The sequence below is a fragment of the Phymastichus coffea genome, unplaced genomic scaffold (genome assembly GCF_024137745.1).
Source record: "Phymastichus coffea isolate CEN01 unplaced genomic scaffold, Cenicafe_Pcof_1.1 PCOF00071, whole genome shotgun sequence".
Taxonomy (NCBI): Eukaryota; Metazoa; Arthropoda; class Insecta; order Hymenoptera; family Eulophidae; genus Phymastichus; species Phymastichus coffea.
Genome location: NW_026706882.1, coordinates 868430 through 893743, shown reverse-complemented (window position 1 = coordinate 893743; position 25314 = coordinate 868430). Strand labels below are relative to the sequence as shown.

Below are 25314 nucleotides of genomic sequence, written 5' to 3'. Positions count from 1 at the left end.
ACACTATAGTCATCGAGATACATGGGTAAATAAATGTTCAGTTGATATTTACGCTTAAGCCAATCTTAATAAAATGTCTTTAGTTATCCAGATTTTCTATTTAAAAAAACAATTGGGATTGCTTTTAATACTATGTAATTATAGTTTGTATGTAATAAAACAATTAAGAACTGATGTTTTCGTAAATGAATCATAATTTTTCACCAATTTAAAATATTTACATTATAAATTATATTTTATCAAAAGTTATTCATAGTGGACAGAAACTACAAGTCCTGTCAATACTGTTTCGTTAAAGTGAACTCAATTCTGTGTCATAAAATAAAAAAATTGGATTCGTATCTTGTCATGTCCACCTTTCTCAAATATTAGTCATATTTTGTTGAATACATTGTTTATGTTAAATAATGAAATTTCTTGTATTATATATTATCTAGAATTTCCGCTTACTGTTTCAGTCGAAGAATATAGATATTTTATTAGAAGCACATGATATATATCGATTTTCTTTTGAACCCATGAAAAATAGATTAATAGATATTGTGTATATATTCAATTAAATATAAAAAACAAGATTTTCCACTATTACGAATGTCTTTATTTAACTATGATTTCAGTATTCAGGTATACATCGTCATTACACCGAAGTAGAATTACTAATCTCAATGGACGTTATCTCTTCAGATATAATGCAAACGTATCATGAATGCGCACACTTAATCAAAAGAGTGATAAGTGCCCTATATAAATACAACTTATTAACTCATTTAAATCACAAGTAAAAGTATTTTACTACAATCAACATGTTTTCACGAAAAAGTCATATTCAATATCTTTCTGTAGTTTTACTACTCTCTGTATACTTGTTCAAACAAGGTATAGTAAAAACTATTTGTTAATATCATCACATTTCTTTTATAAGCTTATGAACAAGGTTTAACTTTATTTATTAAGAGATAAAACTTATAAAATAGTGATTCATCAGTATTTTGAAATCGTACATAGTATTTCATATATATTGAAATTACATTATTTTCTGTCGAAATGTTATAATTATTAAATTTTTTAATTGTTAAGATTTCATTTTGTACGTATATATTTGAACAAAAAGTACATTTTTCAAATATGATTAATAAAACTGAATTTATTAATAATAACTCTCTTTTAATTTGTAGTATCTTCAATAGGATGTTATGCTTGTGACTCTGACGAAAACAGGAATTGTATTTATGACCCCAGCCAGTTTGCTGTTACATGTGTACCTTATGCAAAAAATATTAACTCTTCAGCATCTAACGGTGAAGGTGAGATGGATGACAGTATGAGTCTATGATTATTTGTATTGAATCGGTAATAAACTATCGCAAATATAAAACGCTTTGCGATGGTTTATAAACGATTAGTTTATGTTACCAATTTCTGAAATAATAATAATTTTAGATAAAATTGCAGTAAGAGCAATTTCATACGACTGCGCAACTGCAGTAGGAAGTAAGTTATTTCAAGAGTTATGTCTTTGATGTAAGAAATCACATGTTCTAAATACCTCTATTTTTTATTTTAGTTTCTACTAAAGATGGACACTTCAGGGTTATAAGAGGATGTTCCGTCAGCCCGGTCACCTGCGACACTTACAAAGCGATCTACGCAGTGAATTACGATTTCCAAGTTGACAAGTGCCTTCGATGTAGCTATAACTTCTGTAACACTGATACGTTCTAAGTTTTCAATGCCAAATATAGATTTTTTTTCATTTTTACTCATAATAGTCTAAGTTAAAAAATTTTGTATCAAAATAACAGGAGCATAAATAAAAATTCATTGAATTGTATATGATAGTTCATTCATTAGTTATCTATTACACATTAAATTTAAATAAGCGAAATATTTAATTTATAAGGTGATAGGATTGTGATGATTCCATTATGTTATTACTAGAATCTTCCCAATGAGATCATAGATATTTCGATGCTATGCATTAGATGCTTTCAATCCATTGCTTACTTCATATTAACATTTCATAAACTAATTCTAATAAGCCTTTATTTATCACATTACATTATTACATTGCGATTTTCTAAATTTGATCATAACTTCGAGATTACAGTAATATTTTAGTATAGAAATTTCACATTACTAATTGATATTATCTCTTTTTATATAATACAATATACAAGGAACGTTAGTGAGCGCTCTTAATCAAAAGAGCAATAAATTACGTATATACTATTAATGCTCTGTTCAAATAATAGTATAAGTGAAAATAATGCCCTGTTGTTGAAATGTTTTTATTAAAGAGCTAAACACAATGATTGGCTGTATTAATTTTACTACTTTTTCTCTGCTGTTTTGAGCAAGGTGCAATGGCAATTATTTCGAATTATTTAATCATTTGAGTGCATAATCTTTTCCTTAATACTTTACTCGATTTACTAAATTCATTTTTTTCTCATAAACATGTTGAAAGGTATATAATTCGAAAATAAATCTTTCTCATTCAAGTATCCTTGGATCCAATTTGGATATTGATAGCAAATGTCTTTTTCATGACACTCACTAAAATTTACCGTTACCTGTTCATTGAATACAATCAACACGAACACCATATTGTCAAGCGGCAACACTCATAGTGAGATATATAATATATAATATATGGTATATAAACAATAGAAGCAATTATTCTTTATTCTAAAGTTTTCGAATGACATTAGAGCAATAGCAGTCGCTAAATACAATTGCGCGTCCATAATTGGAAGTGAGTTAATAAACAAGTCTTAAAAGTTTGGAATAATATGATAAACATTAATATACCCTAATATTAATGGTTATCTTATTATTTCTAAAATTATAATTATAGTTTGTATCGAGGACGGCCACTTTAGGGTTGTAAGGGAATGTTCTATTAAACCAGTGGCCTGTTCTACCTACCAAATAATTTACGCAATAAATTACGATCTCCAATGAGATAAGTGCTTTCGTTGTAACACTGACTCCTGTAATTACATTAATAATTAACCTGCACATACTAATTTATGGACTTTTATTATTTCTCTTCATAATATATTTTGTTACAAGTAGTAACGTAATAAAAAGTTGAAAAAAGAAGTTTTTTATTTATTTATAATTTATACAAATTAATAAATTTGTCTGCTCTATACTCGAATCATTGCATTGAATAATCTAAATGGAATTTGAAAGAGTTACCTGGATATACGTTGGTCGAACGAATAGAAAAGTTATTTTCATTACACAGAGAAAAATGTAACACAACATTAATCGCTACGAAGATTATCAGAAGAACGATAAATTATCGATATAAAAAGATATTTTCTTGGAGTAATACAGTAGTCATGAAAGTACCTTACTATTGTCAAAATGGCTTTATATAAGAGAAATATTCATTACTTTGCCGTAGGCTTACTACTTTCTTTATATCCAGTTGAACCAGGTATTATTTATATGTTTTGCCTGTCTTTTTTATATACTGAAAGAACAACTGCAAGTAGTAGGTTTATTTCCAGAATTTGACGTTTATGACTCATAATATGGTATTTGAAAGATTTGAATTGTACGTAAAATGTGGTTTTTTCAAAGTAATACGTTGATTTTTAGCTTATTGAGTTATTATACTTTGAATATTTAAAATTGTTGTAGAACGCAATTTTTGTTAAAAAAAATTATTAAATTTAACTATTTAAACTAAAAAATTCATGGCAAAAATAGACCAGATTTCTTATAAATTTAGCAAACTTTATAAATTCAAAATATAAAAGTTCAATCGACTTACAGTTTCTGCAATAAGATGCTACGCATGCAATTCTGATACTCAACCGGAATGTATTTCGGCTGCTGACCAAGATAAATTTATAATTGAATGTTCGTCGTATGTAAGCAACACGAAAAGTTTAATGTTTTCAAGCTTCTACGAACATGGTAAGAATTACAATAGCAAATTGGAACTTAAATAATCGGTATAATTTTTATCAAATTTTACTATAATTTCATAATCATATCATCATTTTCAGAAGCCGCTAAAGCGAAAGCAGTTGTTGAGTACGATTGTGCATCTGCAAGAGGAAGTAAGCTTAACTTTACTTATTTTTTTTTTTAATTTTGAGGCACACATCATTTAAAATCTAACCGTTTTCCACTTCAGTTTCGACTAAGGATGGCAGAACTATTGTTCAAAGGGGATGTGCGATAAAACCAGTGACTTGTGAAACCTATAAAATTATATTCGCAGTTGGTGATGGTAAAGGAAATGGTTTTCAAGTTGACACTTGCAATCGTTGTAGCACCAGTCTTTGTAATTCATATCCTTAAACTCCAAGCGTTTATCCTTTAATTTTATCAATAACTCTTGTGAAACGAGAGCATCAAGAATAAAAGAAATTTTAATGTATCGAGCTTGAATAATTAATTACTTTCCATGTTTTACTTTTGGAAAATAAACGTGTTATTGAGATACTTTTATTATCTGACTGATAAAGTCTCCTGAATATCACATGAGTCATAGATCTAATATTCTGATAATAAACATTATATGTCGTTTATTGCATTGCCTACATTTTATGATATCAGTTTTTTATAATTTTAACTAATTCTGTATGGATCGTACTGAATATATAAATCATTGGTTTCTAATTTTGTTGATTATACCTAGTATTTAGATGTAAGTTTGTTCAGATAGTTATATTTGTAAGATGGTTGATTAGAAAGAAATTGAGAAATCCGTTACCAAAATAAATGAAGATTTAACGCGAAATTATTAAAAGAAAAAAAAATAAAACGCTACTGCACGGCATATTCTCTCACTTTATGTACGTAATGCAAAATTTAGTGTGCTTTGATAAACTTCAAGTGATCCACTAACCGCACAAGCCGGGCTTTGCTTAACCATATACCGCATGTCCAACCTCTTGCCACAAGCGTGAAAATTCTTAGTATCCCTTTGCGCAGTTATACACCTTGCGTACGTATGGGCACAGCTTTGACTTTGTTCATACAGAAGCGAAATTAGTATCGAGAGATGGAGCGACTGAAACAAGATTGCATTCTATTCACCAGCATGACTTCACTTCTGCGAATGTTTCTTTTACATGGATAGATGTGAAGAAAAGAAAACGAGGTTAATAAGGCAAACTTTATTGACTGATTGAGAGTGGAAGGCTCGATTACGTTTATTTTTTTTTAGAAAAAGAGAGACGAATGAAGAGAACATTTTCTCTCTCGCACCTCGAGGCGCTGAAACAAATCTGGAGGAAGGGAAAATCGATTGATACAATTTCGATTCCAACGTAATTTTCTCCCCTTAGATACGGGCTCTCACTAGGACTTTAATCGACTTTCCAAGATAGTGTGGCTTTTACAGGAGTTAGTATCTAGATAAATATATGTAGTTGCGAGTTTCAAGAACAGATGCATAACTTATTAGAAGTAATTGGTCGAGATATGTACACTTGTACGTATCAAAATTGAGGAAATAACCAAAGTCGAATCGATTATATTTTAAACTTGAAGTCGATAAAAAATCGAAAATTTGTTTATTTAAATAGTGTCTGAGAGAATAATTATGATAGAATGTCTGATGAAAATCTGTCAGATGCAGAAAAAACAAACAATTAATTGAACATGTCGTGCAGCACTTAACAAACATCTTTTATTAAATGCCAGGTGTCTCGTTTCGCAAGCTCAATGATACATATTTAATACTAGACATAGGTTGTTGTTCTTAAAAAAGTCACTTTCAAAAAAGATTTCATTTGCAAAATCTTTCGTTTGAAAAGTACATTTGTCGATTTACCCGATCAAATCATCCTGGAGTCAGATTATGAGCACATAAACTGTAGTCTTCGGCTACCGCTTGGCATATTGCAGCTCCTTCTTTCTAACGGTGTTTTACTTTCCTCAAGCAAGAGCAGAGGACAGGATTTCGATCTTTTGAAATACACGTTTCTCTCGTTTGAATTTCATATGTCCGAGCGAAGAATCGTGTTCTTCGACTCCTTTCTTCAAGGGATCCATTCTTCGACAAGAGGACGAGAGAAAAAAACTGCTAGAAGGCTTTCACGTTACGAAGTCACGTATGTTTTTCAATTATTGAGGTTGTTATGAACGTCTCTTCTGCTAATGGTTGTTATAAATTGAATTTATTGGAAATAAACTTTACTGCAATTTCCGAAGAAAAATATTTTGCAATTACAAGCTCGAATTTATTATAGTTGCGATTGAATTAAATCCTTGCTAATACATGTGAAATTTCAAAATGTCTAGTTGTTTATCTTCTATCTTCGAAAATACTGTTGCTATCGAATGTCAATTTGCGTTCAAAACCCAACCCAACCCCGCTATTCATTAATTATTGAAAATATAAACTATACGAAACAATAATTCCATTCCATAAAGTTAAAAGGTTTTAAAGAAAAAAACGTAGCAACGACGATGTCACCTGAAAACATCAATCGTTCATCCAACACCGCAAAAAAATCGTACCAACCCTCATCCACTACTCCGTTGTTTTCACTTACAACTTTGACCCCTTAATTCTACTCTCACCGTTCTCCATACCCGTCTACTCAATCACACAAAACTCTCTTCGTCGGAGACTCGAAACTTCCTCCTCCTCGTCGTCGCTCTTCTTACTTCTTTTTTTTCCTCACTCAGTCAAGTTGAAACTCGTTGCGCCAAACGTTCAAAACTTACCTCACGAGCTTTTTAATCAAGAATTCTCTCGTTTACGAATACTGCGATTTCTCTTCTTATTGCGCACGCTTTGTTAGCAACTTTTCTTTTTTTCTTTTTTTTTTATATTTTTCATTAGTTAAAAGAAAGTAAAACTGAATTGCTACCATTGGCACAGAGGGTGCGGAGGCAAGGTGCGCTTTGCGGATTTTTTCTTTCTCGAGCGGCATTCCTTTCGAATGAGCTTATACTTTGAGAATGTGGCGGACGAGCGACTTTTCTTCACTAATTGCACGCGGATGCCTGACTTTCGCAACTCGTTCATTCGCACGCGCGGACAGTTAATTGTTCCGCAAAGAAAGAAAGCGAAAAATCGAAAAGTTGTGAAAAAAAAAAAAAAGAAACAGAGGTTCGATCAATGGATCCCGTTGAAGTGTCGCCCATTAAAGCGGCCGTAAATCGAGGAAACGTCATTAAAAAGCCGCATCACGACAATATGTAATTCATGCCCTGGCGGGACTCAATGATCGTGCGCCGGCCCAGAATTGAATCCCGCACGATGCGCGCAATCGTAGTCGCAATCATTCTATTCTCTCTCTTTCGCCTCCGTTCGCCACCACACCGCTATACGCCTCCTCCCGCCGCTCTCTCGCCTAACGACATTAGAATAGAATCGAATCTGTTCTCTATCTCTTCGATTACACGTCGCGCTGTTCTAAAGATAACGCCGCCCTTTTTCCACGAAGTTTGTTTTCTCATTTGGCATTCCGAGCGGCCAAATTGCTAACGTGAATAAACTGCCGCGCTCGGCTTCGATCGCGAACATTATTACTGGGTCATCAGGGCGTCTTCTTCTTCTTACTCCTTTTTTTTTTCTTTCGCGAAATTGCGCCACGCATAGGCGAGCTAAAAACGAGTTCGACGCCCAAGAAATTTACTTTTCGATCGAATAACAATTGACTGTACGTTTCGACTGTTCCATTTGCTGCCGGCTGCGTATTTGTGTTTGCTCCCTCTCTCCCTCTCTCTCGGTCACTAGCCGTGCTTTATGATTTTCGTTGTGCTGGAATTTTCGTCCGATACTGCGCGTCCAATAAATTGCTGCGTAGAAATCGATCGGACAAAAATATTCAGCTCGCACGTTTTTACGATTTCAGCCTGAAAATAAACTTTAGCAGTCGGATATGGACTAATAGTTAAATATTCATTAAAGGTTTATCGAGCTAGCATGAATAGATGTGAAAAATAAAAGTTTAACTGATTGAAAATCGATTTTTGAAATCGAATATACAACGTTGATTAAAGGAGGAATTAACGAAGAGAGCAAACAAAAAGCATAATTTTAAACGCGATTTAAATATAAATTTTACAACGGAAAAAAGAAAAATCAGAGAGATGATCTATCGTACATAGGATACTTCATTAGCACTCCGATGGCAGTATCAAGTCAAAGGCTTATCATGAAAATCGATATCTCTATCCCTCTGACGAGCGTCTCGGCGCTAGCAAGTTAAGCATCGAATTGAGCGGCTAGTCTGCCGGAGGAGCATCGTTTGAGGATATCTTGCAAGTCCTATACCTTTAACACACTTGGCTTCAACTCCCCCCCCCCCTGAAGCGACATCTTAATTCAAATTATCTACGGGCCAGCTAACCTCACACTACAATTTTATGAGGCACTTGCAGAAACTGTTTGGTGAAAATTGGTTTAATTTACTCTTTCAATTTATCTTGCAATTATTCCAAGTTTTGCAGATGAAAAGATATACAATATGCTAATACCGTGTATCTTGAATAGGAAAAAGTACTTCTGTTTAAAGAACGTAAAAAGTGTTTCAGTAAATTCTTCTTACTTAACGAAAAAATAATTGTTAAAATGAAAATAGTGGATCCAATATACATAAAAAAAATTATTTTTCTAAATTTTCGAAAGACAACTTATTATTTCAAAGTTAGCTAATCATGTAGTCCCAGTAAATTCGGTTATAACTATGGGGAACACGTAGAAAAAACTCCATCGAGTCTCAGTCCTATAAAGAAATAAATGTTTTCAATGTTCCCCAAGTTCTATACCACGCAAGTTGAAGTTTCACGATGATATGAAGTACTTTAGCTATTTGTAGCACCATTTCTCAAAGGGTCAGCCATACAATGCTGACGAGTCTCAGGAATGCGGCAGACAGTTGGGAATTAGAAGGAAAAGCTCATTCTCATTCTCCGACATTGAAACTGTAAAGACTATCGGTTGCTTGCCGATTATGATCTCTCGTGTGCAATGTATCGAGTAAGGTTTTTCGGGAAAACAGGCCAAAAGCCGCAACAAGCATTAGGGACGGCGTAGTCGCGCAGAAACGAGAACGACGCGTCGCGGCGGCGTAGCTATTTATAGGCGCGCGCGCGCGCGCCGCAGGTGACAGAGTGAATGCTCGCACGAGACGACGACCAAGAGCGGAAGCGCAAGGAGGCCGATTACTCAATGCTACTTGCTGCTCGTGCGCGCATTACCATGAGAATTCCATTTTTCACCGGCATTTGTACACCGCGTGCATGACGGTCATTGGGGTCGCGCGCGCCACTGCGAATTTTGAAATTGATTTCGTCATTGCACGAAGAAATGCGGATATGCATGAGATTAATTGACTGATTGCTGCGAGATATTCTTTCCTTTTCGCTTTGAATTTTAACAAATGCCGAGGTCTTGAATGATCTCCGCCTGAGTACCCTCGGCGTAAGTGCCTTTCGCAATATTCGTACGAAGGCTTGTCCAACGCGCTGGTTCTCGCTGCGATTACAATAAGAAATAAAGTGTCGCGTGAAGCATTCGGTTTAAAAAAATAAAATTCGACGCTACGAAATATACACTTCGAATAATATAGATTTCACGCAGTGAGTCATAAGACAATTTCCATGCCGTGTCTTCTGCAAGCAAAGAAGAACCTTCTACTTGAAAAATTCTAATTCAAACCGACAAAGGAAAAAGAAGAAAAAAACCATGTATTCAGATTTTTATCGCAATGCGCACTCAGGAAGATATGACAGTGATACATAGAAAGACGCAACGCAGTGGAGAAAGCAAATGGACTTATAATATATATCCGTCGCATTTTCGGCACACTCGTAAACATCAAGTAGAGAAAGGAGGGCGGGAATGAGAGAAAAATGAGCGGTGTTCGCGTATTTACGATGCACTACTGTACAGTACGCTCCGTGCACAGCGACATTCATTCCCCATCGTCGCTCTCACGTCGCGTCGCGTCTACATCGACAATTCTTAAAAGGGAAGATCCGAATCGCTAACTTCCATGCGCTGCGCGTGATTCACGAGCATTACGCGTGATGTCGCTTTTATTTCGGTGCATTCGTTTGAGCTCTAAGTGCCTTTAATACGACGTTTATGATTTTCGGAGGAGCGCGGTCGTGTGAAAAAGAGCTACGATCTCGACGCGACTTCAAGTGATTGTGAGTTACCCGTTTACAAGTGTCATTCATCTCAAATGGTCCTTACAGCAACGTCATCGTGCAGTGTCACGATTTTCGGCAAATTTATATTTGTCGGTGTCGGCATACCCATGGCAGATTCCAACTGGACGCTTGCGAAAATGAGGCCGTGAAGCTACGCTCGGGTGTACGAGGTCCTCAACGATATGAACGCGGTCCTCAGGGAGTCTCTGCATGAATGCGTTTTAATTTTGTAAACCTGATTTCATACTATTGATTGCCCTGGTTATTACACGAGGGAAAAAACATTTTTCATATCTAACGTCGTGTCTACAATCGCTAACCTAATTCCTGGCTCGACCTAAATCGAAGTAAAGGAAGAAGCGCGTACAACGTAATTCGGCAAACAATGCCAAAGCATTGTTCCATCGTAGAGCTTAAGCCGGAAGCCAAACGGCTTCTTCGTCTCTCGCTCTCTTTCTCTGTTTATGACGCTTCTTTCGCGCGGCATGCAACGCAAAACTGTATGTTACGCTTCCTCTCTGGATTTTCGTTCCGTTTACATTCCGCGGCAACAGAATTGTTTGCGCTACGAAATGCTCTTGATAATTTTAGGCATACATCGACTTTCTCGAACTGGTAGTTAACATTTTTTTAAGGTGGGTTCCCATTACAAATTATATTTTTATTACTGGACTTGGAACTTTTAAATTCTGCACATATACTTAACATATAGCATACATTTTAAGCCATTATTGTATTTTCTAAAACTCATTTAACAAGCATCTTAAACGATTGGTCAAGCTTGAATACAAATATATAAGCATACTGATTGTATCAAAATTGTTGTTGAGCAGCTCTGAACCGAATCAAGCCATAAAATATAAATATGATGTTTTTAAAAATCAGTGGAAAAACTCTCAGTGGAAATCACATTTCATGATTTGCTCCAGTTTGAGATAGATTTCGATGACAAATTTTCAATAACTTCATCGAAAGAAAATCGTACAATTATCTTGTTAATTTTTATTATTCAAACCAGAAGAATTTCAAAATGTTTTTCCCACTTTGTCAAATAAGTGAAATATCTTTTTAGGAAGATAGTTTTAATACGGTTTTATAAAAACTCAACAATCATGATTCACGCAAGCAAAATAAATACTACGCTGGAAAGATACTTGAGAAAAGAATTTGGTCCAGTGGCATTATCATAAAGCAACGATAAAAAGGATACATGTGAATAACAAGTATCTCGTTTCTTTCGCTCTACAAACTCCAATCAAGCACGCCAAGTCAACGTATCCAAGACGCGTTCGCATATACGTAGTGCAAACATTCCTCATAGCGGCAATTTCAAACTCTCGGTTATGATTTTGGCTACAGTCACTTCATGCAGATCTATCCTCACTACCTTAGACACAACCTCTCTAACGAGACATTTACGTGCAGCGCTCTCTCTCTCTCTCTCTCTCTCTCTCTCTCTCTCTCTCTCTCTCTCTCTCTCTCTCTCTCTCTTATGCATATGCACCGAAAACGCCTAATTAAGGCTACACACCGCGAATAATATTGCTGCTACTGCTTCGGATTTGCTATTGTATATGCAGTAGCTCCTACTCACTATGTACAGTGGAATAGTAATCCACACTTGGACGAAGATATGGAGTTTGAAGAAAAATCTATTTATGCAATCGGGTCGCTTTGTTTTTGCGGGAATTGGCTGGCTTTTTAGCGACCCATATCGAATAAGAAGCTTCGAGCTGGCGTCGCTTCGGATACACGATGCATACGTGAAATCGCTTTTCGATAATATTCCGATATAAAAGTGTTCCTTACGAATGCGAACCAATGGACTACGATAATGCGGCGTTACATTCGATAAGCAGCGCGTACATTAAAGTATACCAACGATTAATTCCAGGGAAGAGATGAGAGTCCTCGGCGGAAAATACTAGAGTGGCCCTTTACATAAATACACGGGCGCAAACGCTGCTTATTTATCCGAAACTCTCCGTGGGAATACAAAAGCGCAGCAGCCTTCGATTCTATTGATAAACCGCATTTGGCGAGAGTAAACAGTCCAACGCCAGGAATTCTCTTTCTATTTTTTTTTGCTCCCGATACTCACCATTTACGAGCTCGGGTGCACAGAGATCAATTTCGTCTTTTTTTTCGCGCGTTATCTCTTTCTCTTTCTCTCTCTCTCTTGCACCGCTCCTCTTTTTTATCGTATCATCCCAACTCGCGAGAGCTTCATATTCATCTCGAGCAATGTGTGGGCAACTGGCCAAACAAACGTCACTGCCTGGCAAAAAATATATATACGCGTATAGACCTGCTTAATTAACATTGTTACGATAATCTCGGTGGAGGCGTTTTTTATTTCTTTGTTCGCGTTTCTTTCTCGTTGCATTCGTTTATGCAGTTGTCCCATTTTAATTTTCGCTTTTGGCGTGGAATTGTGAAATTTACTGCAGCGATGAATAGCGTAACTATATTTACGTTAAAGAAAATTTTAATTAATGTAACAAATCATAGAATTTTTCATGTTGTACGTCGTTAATCATTGAAAATAGAAAAATTGAAAAGTTTTATGACTTACAGTTAAAAATGTGCTCGAGTGAGAATACTTGGACTAATTGACTCACCTGAAATAAAATAAAAAATTATTATTTTCATTCGAGAATATTTGAAAATTATTGTTCTTGTAAAGAATAAAATTTTCAGTTATTTTCGCTTTAAAAAAATTGTAAAAATGTTTAAGTTGCGACAGAAATACATTTCGCATCAATGAAATAAATCGAATAGTTAATTAAAAAAAGCAGCGCGTCGAAATCAAAACGGGAAATCCCAATAAAACGGCCGCCAAAGAATAGATCGCGCTCGCCCGTGGGGCGGGGAATTCCGTAGAGCGAGAGACAGGCAAGAGAGAAAAAGGAGGTCGATTCTTCGCCTCCCCCAACAAAAGAAGCTAATTAAACGCCAAGCAAGGAGAAATCGTGAAAAATCACAAGTGAAAGGGGTATTCATTCTGGGATCGGACTAATTATCGCCGGTGGCTCGACCGACAAACGGACACGAGGGATGAAGAGATAAAAAAGGAAGAAAAGTGAAAGGAAACAAAGAGCGAGAGACGGACGGAGGGTAAAATAAATAATGCCGATTGAGGGTAAACGGCGCTGATGTTTTGTTTTTCCTCTGGTATACCTCGAGGGACACGCGATACCTAACTAATTATTTATACGAGTGCGGAGGGTAAATTTATGAGTTTGATCACAAAACGGAAATGGAGAGAGTGTGGGTAGGGCGACGATACTAAAAAAAGGATAAGAGATCGAGAAATTGATGGGGTGTACTCGAGACCATCAGACTGTTTACTCCGTTTACTCCGCCCCGCTTTTTCCCCGTTGTATTTGGAGACGAACTTGAAGCTTGGGGTTCTATCAATAGATCTCGAGAACTATGACTTCGTAAACTGGTACGTTTGTTTGCTCTTCGGTTATTTGGACGTTTCTAAATGCGATTTCGAAAATTAGAAATAAACAAATATTTTTCTGATGAAAATCCAGCAATAGACATTTCAAAAAGAATGAATCCGCTTGCAATAATTTCGTCTCTTGAAACTCAGTTATTGTCAAATATTTTAATCAATAAATCGCTCATTCTCATGATAAAAAAGCTCAACGTAGGCTAACATTTCATACAAATCGCAATAACATCCTAAAATGTATTGTTACGGAACATACGACATATCCGTGAACAACAAATATGCACTCTTTTTTTCTATCCCCACCGTAACAATACGAACGGAAATCTTGAAAAAAAAATAACAAAAGGGAGGATAAAAAAAACAAGAATCGAAGCGACGAGGCAAGTTCGACAGCAACGTGTCCACACGTGCGTAGGTGAATTTACGAGGGTTACGTTTTACGGCTTGCCAGAGTGCCGTAAATAAACAATTATCACAAAGCTAGGCCTTATTTTGGAATACTGATTCCTTTTCTTTTTTTCTTTTATTCTTTGTCCGCGATCGACGCCGCCAACCACAGCTATTCATCTTTTCTTCGCGAGGACGAGAACCATTTAATTTCTTTCGAATTGCTGCGGGCGACACGCGCTGTTTTTAGAATGTTGGTGTTAGATTTATTTGGTGGCATCAATGGAACGCGACGCGGTGAATTAAAATATGAGGCTCGGATCGTTCAATAACATGTTTGACATGAATCAATACTAGCGAAAGTCAAGTAAACGTTTTTTTCCTTTTCAATTTATTGCCGTCTGCGAGAAGTTCGACATTGGTTACACTAATTGATGCAATTCTTTTTATCACAAAGTGTTCTCACGGTCTGTTCTAAATTTACGATATTACAAAAAAAGAAAATTCATGGCTGCACTTTAAGTCGTCTTTAAAAATTAGAAACACATTAGTTCATACTCTACAAGCGTCAGAACGAACCTGCTCTAAACCTCTGTGGCGAGAACAAAAAAAAATAAGCAGTAAATCTCCGGGTATAGCATTTAAAACGTACACACAGGCGTTCCAAGCCGGCGGAAGTGGAAAAACAAATGCGTACGAACAAAACAAAGAAGCAACTCAGTTTCAAGAGAGAAGATTAGTTCCCTTCTGCGTTTTGTAAACCGTGTCGGCACTCTGCTTCTTATTGTTTTTCGCGAAGAATTTGCAGAGCAGACTCCCCCGCTCATTGTTTTTCACGAGAGAGGAAAAGAAGTGGACTGCAACGAACGAAATACGCGATAAAAAATGACGCGAAACGCGTTCAGACAGCACAAATGGAGTCTGATAACGAGGCGTATAAATCTGTAAACCAGTTATAACATAAACAAAAGCACCCTCCCCTCGTCCGACAAACGATCCCCGGTAATCTCTCGACTAAAGCTTTTTCTTAATAGGTACTCCGCAAAGCGTGTACGCGATCAGTGAATAACAACGGGAAAATCGCGGATGCAATAGCACGTTCGAGTGTCCACTCGATTTTCACGACACAAAGCCTTGCCACTATTCACGTCTTCTCGACCTCGGAGGTACTTCACGCCGAGAGATGATGGGCTTTCATTGATGTGAGCGAAGGGGTGGCTGGGCTGCCGCTTCGTTCGGCTCGTTGCTTTGTTATGAGTGGGGCCCAAGCAAAGTCTTCCTCTAATTGCGATCTGAGCACCGCGCAGTCGTAATAAAAACAATAACGTCGGGCATATTAAAAAGCAAACGTCAAACAGTTGCAATAGCATTTTCAATTTTTACAGCCTCGCGCGAGACAAATTGTAGGTTTGGAAAATTGAAGGGCTCGCGTAACAGTGTATACAGTGCGATCAACTACATTACGTTGGATCACGCGACGACGTTTACGCGTCGAATAATGGCAAACGTCCAGCCAAGTAATAAAAAGAAACAAAAAACACCGCGTGTTCCATAAAAGTATCGATTAGTTAAAAAAAAAACCAAGCAAAGATGTTATCGGCAATCAAGTAATATACATTCCATTCGAGGGAAAGCAAAGTAAAAAAAAGAAGAGAAGTTGGTGTCGCCCTCGCTTATATACATATCGCTTTTAATGTCACTAGTGTTATTTAGCGTGCTCTTTCTTTTATGTTTTTTTCTGCTATTTATTGCATTATTTAAACCCTTAACATGACAATTTTAGATGCTAATGGTATTATGCGCATCAATAATTCGTGCTGTTTAAAATACACCACATCCGTCGATATTCATTGATGAATACAAATAGAATTTGCACTCGTTTCTTCACAAAAATCAATGAACTTAATGGAACTTGATGAACTCATTTCAACATGTACCGGAAAAATTATCCAAAAAATTGATTAAAAGTATGATTGATAAATTTCATTTAATTCAAACATGAATAGGAGCCCAATCGTTTGGCGGGAACTATATTAAGAAATGTTATTCATCGGCCGATTGGCAGTCGATAGCGTAGTGATTGCCGAAATTAGTTCCGCGAGAGCCGTGATTATCGGATAGATTACGTTTATTTATTTACAATTTTGTGATTTTATTATTACCGGTTAAGACGAAGAGCTAAGGATTTTCGTCGGCAATTGAGGTGGAAAAATTATGGTTACGTGTTTTTCACGTATTTTAACTTTCTGTTTTCCAGTTCACAAAAATGTTTAATGGTTAATCAGTTAGTGAAAATGTCAATGTTACAAGAACTACAACTGCTTTGCTTAGAAAGTTGCAGCAATGGTACACTGGACTAATGATACATTGTTTTTAATACATGATGAACATGGGAATTTTTCAGCCAGAGCACCGTATATTGACTCGCAGCAAAACATCTCTTCTTTTTCTTATAATATAGTGTTCATAAGTGTGCCAAATAATTTTCTGTTTTATTACGACTACTCGGAATATTGAAGATCTTACAAATACGGATTTATAAATTATATAAACTGGCACATAAAATAATACTTAGTAATATTACCTTGGTAATCTTAGTAGTATTCGCTATGAAATTCAATATAATGAATACAAATTTGCATATTATTTATTGATAAATGAACTTATGAACTTTGTTTTAGTCATTTTGAGATGTAAAAAATCTTTTAAAATCTGAAATATTCTCACGATTTATCGATAATTAAGTATTAAGAGCAAATTAAATCTATATCAGAAGCAGTATAGAGAAATTATAATATCTTATGCGATTTCTCGAATACAACGAGCTGAGAGTAAAAAAATTACAATTTCCACAACGATAATATTAAAGCATTCAAATTTATAGAAAATAACTTCATTTTTTAATGTTTATAAACTCTACAGAATTCTACTTAACAATATATCTCTGATTATAAACCCTAAAATTGATGATTGTGAGAATGACTTGTATTTAGATTTCTTTTTGCTTAATTATTTCAAAATTGTCGCTCAGTCATGAGCGCAAATTGCATAAATCTCTGCACCACACATGGCATACACTATAGTCACTAATTAATAAATACTTAAATGATCGCAATAAAATCAGTTTTACTTAAAAATTAAAGAAACTTATAACAACAATCACAATTCGGTCACAAAAAAAGTTGATGTGACTTTTACTTTGAACTAAAAAAATAAAACATCTTTTAATAAAATCTTAAAACAACAATAGTAAGAAGTGAAAACACATGAACTTTAAACGTGCGAGTTGCGCGCGTTGCCAACGACTAGTACAATACTGAACCTTACATATGCAATAGTAGTAGTTACCGCTCCAGTCTTATATGAGTAATACATTTAATATCGTGTTTTTTTTTGTAGCTGTATTAAAAAGAAAACACCCGCGAATATTGTTTTAATTCAATGAGTTTAATATTCTGATAATTAGTTTTTGTTTCCACTACCTGTATTATACCCCTTAATTTGCAATATACAGTAGATAAAAATGTATTTTCCTCCATTATGAACTATTTGTTTTATCTTTCTCCTAACCAAATTTTTAAACAATATCGATCTCAGTATTACAGGTGCTATCACAGATGATTATAAAAAATAATCTCTTGTGTTCTTAAAACGATTTATTAACAGCATATTTCCATTCTTGCAGATTATTATCCATTCGCTATTCTGGATATTTTCCTGTACTCGGCGAGGTAGTCACAATAATATTCACTTTGAAATCCACTACAGTGACCAAAACCGTGCATATTATATATTTTTAAACGCAGTTCATTTAAGTAATTTTGAGGTGTGTCAAATTTTGACTTGCAAAAAAAACGAATTAAATGTACTTTTCTAATTTAAATTTACAGCTGAAATATAAATTTCACTCACCTAGATATAAATATAAATATTTCAAAGTATAAGGAAATTCCAGAATTTCACGCTTTTTTTTTATCATTAAGCATATCACAACGCTGGATGTCGACGATTCATCATTTTCTTTTTAAGAGAGGAGGAAAAGCCTTGAGCGATGAAGCTTTATGTCGTTCCCTCGCGAGAGAGTGTCGCGGTGATGCGACCACAGCGGCTGCCGCTGTATACATCTTTTTCCTTTACATTTCTGAGAAACAAAAACTTGAGGGCAGACGAACTTGCCACTCGCGCTAGATTTTTCTGGAGTGTATGATAAGCCGCTTCTTTCGGAGGCTTTTTTATAATCGATACTCCTGCTCGAGTTGCTAATCCCGTTTGCGCCCTGCGTAATATAGAATATTTTTAGAGCAAACTTTCGCCGCGTGTTATACTACTACCGAAAAAAATGCTGCTCTGCTTCCTTAATTGACGTACTGAAATAGAACAAATGGTCAACACCGAGTTCAAGCGCGTTTTTAATTTTTCTAATTGAAAGCGAATACAAGCAGAAAAAAGAATGCACTTTGTATCGGAGTTTAGTATCGTCGTGGCGTGGCAATGCCATTTGTTCGGACGTGCACGCAAATATTTGAAATCGATGCGCGCCTGATGTTTATTCTTCCTCTCTCTCTAGATTTTAATTTCTACGTATTTTCCATGTCTACGAGCTCTCCTCTTCCATACCTGGCACTCTCTCTCTCTCTCGTATTTTTTTCTTGCCCTCATCAGAGAGCTTCGAACGATTTCCGCGTCAAACAAGGCAAGAGAGACGGCGTATAATATTGATAGTGGAAATAAAAGAGGGCGAGGCACAGACGATGTTATAATGACCAGACAACAGTCGAGACGATATTTCGATACTCTGTTAATCTAAAGAAAAAGAAGAAAAAACAGTCTCGACGTTTTCCATTTCTCAGATTTATTATTCTCGTTAAATATCGACGAAAAAAACATACGTTCGTATACCATTCATGACGAAAAAGTACATTACAATACCAATGCGGAAAAGAAGATTCTTGTCTCGTCTGGCGTCTACGACAAAACGAGGCGAGGGTAGAAAGGCACACGAGACGAGAAACTCTTTCCCGAACATGTATCGTACCGTATTTTTCGATGCGGTGTGGAAAGTGCGATTTTCAACGCACGTTTTTGGCCGAGCGCTTGGGAAAGACGCACTTTGCGCACGGAGCGTTGAAAAAAAAAATGAAAATTCAACAGGCCGCAATACATCCATCAGCATTTGCTTTCGCTACTGACCATTCTGTCCTCTCCTACCCCAATGTAATTTTCCCTAAACGTTACGCACAGTGCAGACAGCTCAGCTTGAAAAGGGCGTGTAGCACACAATACAAAACCGCTATAGACATGGTTTACCATGCACTCGACGAAAGAGAGAAAGAGAGGGGGGAGGGGGACCCGCCCGTATATAACGTGTGCGTGTCAGTTTTAATTTTTCTCCGGAGAGGAAACGCTGGCTTTTCTTTGGGAGATGGTCAGATGCGGGTAACAGATGAGATTTTGATTGAGACAGACTCCCTTTTCTTTTTTTTTTATTACGTTGACTGAGTCATACGTAAGAGGTCCGCGCGGAGGAGATCGCAAGATTAGGAAGTACAGGGTGAATATGCTGAAAGGAATTTTATGTATATATATATAGACACCGACGAAGATTGATGGCGACTGATTGTCCCCTTTGCTCCTGCTGTAATGTGATTTTCAAGTTGGAATGGAAATCTGTTTTCGGTTAAGATTCAATAATTCGAATTTTCATTCCTCATGAATATAGATTTCATTAATCTCATTGTTTTGTTATCTCTCGCTTACTTATCGACTCTCTTCCAAGTGAATAATGTAAATAATTGTATTCGATATCACCGAACTGCTGAAAAACGGCACACCACAATTTAAAGAAAATATTATTAGTGACTAATGAGAATAGTTAGCCCACATGCCAAAGTGTTTCGAAGACTCTTAGAAAATTGTTCACACCCAAGCGTCCGACTTCTACAGTCGTACTCGCTCGCCTAATTTTGACGAAGGAGAAAGAGAGAAAGTCACGAGCTCGAAGCTTTTAAATTCATTAGAGGGGGGTAGCATTGGTGGTCACGCGAATCTCGAATTAACAGGCCGTGCAAGAGAGATCCTCGTTGGTGCTGTGTGTTATTTTCTTTTTCCTCTCTCCTTCGTCTGAAAAATGTGAGCTAAGTGCATTAAAGTGCATAGATTGTCATCGGCACCGGGTCGTGTGTTTTACACGAGGAGCCCGCGTCTCGTTTTTCAAGCCTGCGTTTATGAATTTCTTTCCTTATTTCTCGTCATTTGAAAAAAAAAAATTCTTTTCGTCCCGTAATTCAGCGTTGAAAAAAAGATTATATATCTAGGCAATGAATCTGCCCAGCTTGCTTGCCTGGATAGTCTCTCGAATTCATCAAGGCGCGAGAAAGTAACGGCCGTTTAGCTGCGCGTAATTTCGAAGAAAAACTTCTTATCTCGCGGCGTAATCAGGGCGAGAGCTTGCACACTGCTCGTGAAATATTGTGTATTTTTTTATTTAACGTCCATCTACTTGCGCATTTCAGCTTCCAAAAAAAAAAAAGAGAACAAGGTATTAGGATACCTATGGTGCGACGCGTAATCAACTGAGATTGCTCTACTACAAGTTTAATTAAAAGCTCGCACCCCCGCGTGAGTTTCTTTTTCTTTGATGTTGCTGCGGTTGAAATTTTAATATTACTGCGTATAATCAAGTCGAGCTAAGCTTTCCTTTTTTTCTTGCCTTGTGGTTTTGATAGTCATGGTAATTTGGTGATGAGATTTTATTAAATGCTGTTTTGTTGGTTTTTATTTTCTTTTGAGAGATAAATATTATGGGATAGAAACCCTCGTTACTTTGAAAACTATAACGTGCAAATTATAATAAGACAATATTAGTTAACCGAAAGTCAACATTAGCAATAAATGGAAAAAGTGCGAGACGGTCTATTCCGCGTAATGAGAGGCATCGTTCGATTAGCATAAAAACGTCTAAGAAATATGTATGGTGAAACATTTGACGCACGAGAGGGCGATTTGGCGAAAGTGAAACGAGAGAGATTGCATTACACGCTCAATTGAAACTCTTGACGCGATAATAACGCCACGCGCCTCTGTCATTCTCGCGCACGAAAATCCATCGGCACCGAGGCTTAAAAAGAGGTGCTCGCTCTCGATTAGATTAAGCGTATGTGGACGGCGCGCGTGCCATGCTTGCGCCACGTGCTTTTATTATTTTTACCACGGCGCGAAAAGGGGTTGGTCTGCATTGCGTACACACGAGATAGAGAGAGGAGAAGGGGGAGAAGAATTTGATTAAATTTTCAGCTTTTATCAATATTATTTCAGCGCGCATGTACTTATTGTTTCCGAGCTGTACACAACACGCGCGCGCGCGCGCGTCGGTATTAATTTTCTCGCGCACGCTTCGCTGCGCGCGTGCACGCCTAGAAACCTCTCTTTTTTTCTACCTTTTTATATACGTTGTCCAGTGGCTTTATTTTTCATCTCCTACTGGGTTATTTTTAATTAAAAGCTCCTGTACTATCGACCCGAAACGTATACCGTTGGTGAATTTCTCTCTCTATTCCTCTCTTTTTGTTCTTTCGACGCCGCTTCGATTTTCGAGATAAAACATGTTCACGTGTACGTAGTCGACGAAAACAAACGGAGATGAAAGGCAAAAGGTCTTCCGTTATAATTAGGAGCGTAAAAGCGTGCGGAAAACCACTCGACCGGCAAGTTGCGCGCCCTCGGCTTGAACAGCCTACAAGGAACGGCCCGCGCTCGCGTACGCGCATAGCTAAAGTTTCGAATTGAAGCCCACGCACACGAGCTACGCGGCAACGAAGCTCGCGTCGATATAGCTGTGGCGCGTTGGCAGCTAAGCTGAAACGAGACACACTCGACGTCTCTTAGTTTCCGAGGATAAAAAATAAAAACGCACCGCATCCTCGTCTTCCAGCAAGTGCACTTTTTTACGTCGATGACTCTCGTTATATACTTCGACGTCAAACGGGAGCTTGAAACGGAGCTCCGCAGAAGGAATCCGGAGCTTGGGAAACAAACCTATCGGCTTGCATTCTCTTTGTCTCTCTTTTTCGAGAGTCTCTCTCTCTCTCTCTCGACAAAAGAGAACTCCGCGCAAGAGCGAATGAAAGTCGGTCAAAGGCGAGAATGCTTTGTGGCCTGCTACGTTTAATTTGGTTTTAGCGATAATTTTGCGCGGAGCGTTATCGGGCAAAGAAAATGACGGAACGACGGTCGATGAGAGATCACGAAGCAGAACTTTTCAAAAAGGTGCTCGAATAAGTCATCGCGTGAAAAATTAACGTGCGCCACTTTTTCCGCCAAGCAAACAGATTCGCACTGATCGATAGGGAGCTTAATAACGGCAAGTCACAAAGGTATCATCACGCCAGGAGGTCGACGAGCGTAAACGTAGAATCACACAACCACAGTCCGACTCGTTAAGTGCCACGTGGCGTCGATTATCCAAGCTCAACAGCGGAAATTCCTTGGGATATATCCGCCGCGCAATTTACAGTAGCAGACGGTATTTGCAATTGTAATTCGTGAATTTTGGTAAACGATAGTTGACGCACTAATCGTCAAGAAGCGCGCGGGCATTTCTTGGTGGTCGTCGCCCTCGAGGAACGTCCTCCACAAGGCAGGCAACGCAGACAGAGCGTCTTTGAAACGCATACTTCGCTCTTTGTGCTAAAGAGGAGATTGTCGTGGTGGCCTCGGTGTGTTGACTTTGAATAGGGCGCCGCGCCGCTTTAAGCGCCAAATTACTTAAGCTCGCGGTCGTTCGCGCGTAAATTTGTTCAACGTTTTTCATGCGTTCGGAAAGATAAATAGTTGATAGCCGCGATCGCTTTAACGCAATTTCCAGCCTGACCCGCCACAAATTTTTCTCACCACTTCAGCAGTTTCACGCAATTACTGTATAACATTTATTTTCCGTCCAAATGGCATTATTCAGCAGTTTAAAAGCTCGTAATTAATGCGTAGCTTAATCTCTAGTACAAGCAATGGTTAAGTCGGAATATAACGCGCGCAAGCGTCCACAGCGCGTGTAGTATGAATGCATCCGGCGAAGGCTGAGATAACGAGTACGAACACTTATCCAATTTCGTGCATCTTTCTTCTCGCGCATGAAAGAAGTGAGGGAAAAAAAAGAGGCTACGAAACGATAAATCGCAATCCTCGCGAAGCCGAGTCCAATAAATTACTCCGCGGAGTGGTATTCATCTATTCGCCGGCGCGACGCGACGCTGGCTAAGGTAAAGCACGGCTCGCAAACAAAAGGCGACGTAGATATACAGAGGTAGATAAGCTCTTGCGCGCACACGCTGCACGGGTGATTTTCATGCAAGCATTCTGCCCGAGGAGAGGGACGAACATCGCGGAACATAAACCGAACGCGACGCCGGCGACGGCGACGAAGGAAGAAGCCGAGGGCCCTCGCAGATAAGCGCGCGAGAGTCGCCGGGTATTATTTCTTCTTTCGGTCTTCTGCCGCTCTCGACGCGTCGCGGGCCTTTAAAAAAGTTCGACTATTAAACTGCGGGGAAGATTGAAGAGATTCTCGAGACTCGAGAGGGCCAACTAAACGGTCAATTGAGAGAGCAAACTTTCCAAGTGTCCCCCGTGTTTCCTTATTGGGTAGGGGACTTGTCGAGTTATTACTTTTGGTGTTGACGAACGCGGTTGTAAAATCATTAGACTCGACAGCAAAGACTTGGTTCTGTGTCGAACGGCGGCGCAAAAGATTCCGCTCTTGCGCTGCCTTCGGGAGAAAGAGAGGACAGTGCGTTCGGTCAATTATGCAGTTCCGTCCGAACCTTGACGTAGCGTCCCCAAAGTCGAGGCTTCTTTTTCGGCGTCGCAAGGGCGAACGCAACCGCGCGCTCGGGCGAGAAATTAATTCGCACGAGAGCGAAGCAAGCGAAAAAGACGTTGAGCGGAAAGCGACGAGTGCCCGACGACGGATACAAGCAGATAAGGGCGAGGGGTTGTCCGCCAGCTAGCCCGAAGGAACAGAAAAAAAGGAACGGGAGAAAGGGGTGATACAGGCGGCGGCCACTTGGCGGTGCGCGCTATTTTGCCAAGAGTAGGAAGGGGCTAACGCGCTCTCGCTTCCCAAATTAAACAGCGTCCGAGTGGGGTCCTCTCTCGTCTAATTTACAATGGCGCCTCGACGAGGGGCGCGCGCGAACCGCCGCTTGCACGGCTGTACTTACCGTGCGCTATACGTTTAAGATTGGATTGCTCCTTCAGACTTTTTTCTCTAGGTGAAATCCACTTTAATAAATCTGACCTTTATATTCATTGGAGTAGCTCTCCACCTTTGACCAAATTATCTCTTTCATTTTTATGCCCGGCAGTATCATTTTGATGTGAGCGCACTAAAGCTGCGTAGCTGCATAGCTGATCTTCCATTTGATCAATTCTAGAAATACGAAAGGGCAAAGTATAAAAAAAAACATACAACGGTATCTTTTGGTCCGTCCGAAATTAAGTTTCCGGCATTCGCATCCGAAAAACGATTTTTATGCAGTCTTAAGCAGCACGCAATTTGACGAACTGGTTATTAACGTCACGACAACAGGAAAATGATCTGAATGGAGTCCGAAACTCGTGTATTGGCAAATGTCGCCACAACAGTGTCGGACCAACCATTAATTCCGAAGCAATAAAAGGCAAGACGAGGACTGGGGGGAAGCTGTCTCGCCGACAAAAGATAGGTGCGACATAGGTCAGTGAGTCAGTCAGCGGCAGCGATCCCGCTAGCTGACATATAATGGCTTAATTGTCGAGAGGTAAACAGCTATAGGCGTCGATTAAGGAGGGCAGGGAACAACGGGAGCTTTCATCGTCTTGAGCCTTTGTGAGGCGTCGAAGCAGTGGTCATCGATCCAAGTTCACCACTGCCGCTGATATCTACTGTGTAGACAGTAGTTGGCTAATCTGTCGCCAAACTGGAATGCCACCTCCTCACCTTTTGCCGCCGTCGACGCCTCGTTGACGACTAAGTGCTCTCCGTCGGCAAATTCTCGGCACGTTTGCGAGTTTACGGGGGCGAGATGCTGCCGCTATTCGAGGATTGATGCTACCGATGGATTGCGTGACGTCTGAGTGAGAATTTCGCCGGTGGCTGCATTGTGTTATCGATTCGACGCCTTCTGCCATTGGTCGGCATTCAATTTCGCTCGGGCTTTGAAGCGAACTCCCCGTTATATTCCACTGATTATCGTGCAAGACTCTTTAATTGGAATGTCTCGTTGAGTAGGGACTGCGAATCCCGTCGAAAAGGCCAAAGAATAAAGTAAAACGATAATATTTAGCCG

At 38.3% G+C, this 25314-nt stretch overlaps 3 protein-coding genes across 6 annotated transcripts in view; 2 read left to right on the top strand and 1 right to left on the bottom strand.

Moving 5' to 3' along the window:
* LOC131667836 (connectin) overlaps window positions 1-25314 on the bottom strand; it is a 222997-nt gene that overhangs the window by 78415 nt on the left and 119268 nt on the right. The window lies entirely within an intron of this gene.
* On the top strand, window positions 793-1816 carry LOC131667842 (uncharacterized). Of its 2 annotated transcripts, none has more exons than XM_058941560.1 (4): window positions 793-876; window positions 1176-1304; window positions 1453-1491; window positions 1565-1816. In XM_058941560.1, exons 1-4 carry the CDS (start codon window positions 804-806, stop codon window positions 1720-1722), a joined length of 399 nt encoding a protein of 132 aa, XP_058797543.1. In that variant the 5' UTR covers window positions 793-803; the 3' UTR covers window positions 1723-1816. The 2 variants fall into 2 exon arrangements, with proteins under 2 accessions (XP_058797543.1, XP_058797542.1); XM_058941559.1 differs by having other exon boundaries at window positions 1441-1491.
* LOC131667841 (uncharacterized) lies at window positions 3337-4537 on the top strand. Of its 2 annotated transcripts, none has more exons than XM_058941558.1 (4): window positions 3337-3448; window positions 3790-3933; window positions 4029-4079; window positions 4157-4537. In XM_058941558.1, the coding sequence occupies exons 1-4, from the start codon at window positions 3376-3378 to the stop codon at window positions 4321-4323; spliced, it is 435 nt and encodes a 144-aa protein (XP_058797541.1). In that variant the 5' UTR covers window positions 3337-3375; the 3' UTR covers window positions 4324-4537. The 2 variants fall into 2 exon arrangements, with proteins under 2 accessions (XP_058797541.1, XP_058797539.1); XM_058941556.1 differs by having other exon boundaries at window positions 4026-4079; window positions 4157-4519.

Excerpts from the sequence above, each read along its gene's own strand:
- LOC131667842 (XM_058941559.1), top strand. The coding sequence starts at position 804 with ATGTTTTCACGAAAAAGTCATATTCAATATCTTTCTGTAGTTTTACTA. Across the intron at positions 1,305-1,440 it reads TTCAGCATCTAACGGTGAAG|ATAAAATTGCAGTAAGAGCA; the intron begins GTGAGATGGATG and ends TAATAATTTTAG. Across the intron at positions 1,492-1,564 it reads CTGCGCAACTGCAGTAGGAA|TTTCTACTAAAGATGGACAC; the intron begins GTAAGTTATTTC and ends TTTTTATTTTAG.
- LOC131667841 (XM_058941556.1), top strand. The coding sequence starts at position 3,376 with ATGGCTTTATATAAGAGAAATATTCATTACTTTGCCGTAGGCTTACTA. Across the intron at positions 3,934-4,025 it reads TTCAAGCTTCTACGAACATG|AAGCCGCTAAAGCGAAAGCA; the intron begins GTAAGAATTACA and ends CATCATTTTCAG. Across the intron at positions 4,080-4,156 it reads TTGTGCATCTGCAAGAGGAA|TTTCGACTAAGGATGGCAGA; the intron begins GTAAGCTTAACT and ends TTTCCACTTCAG.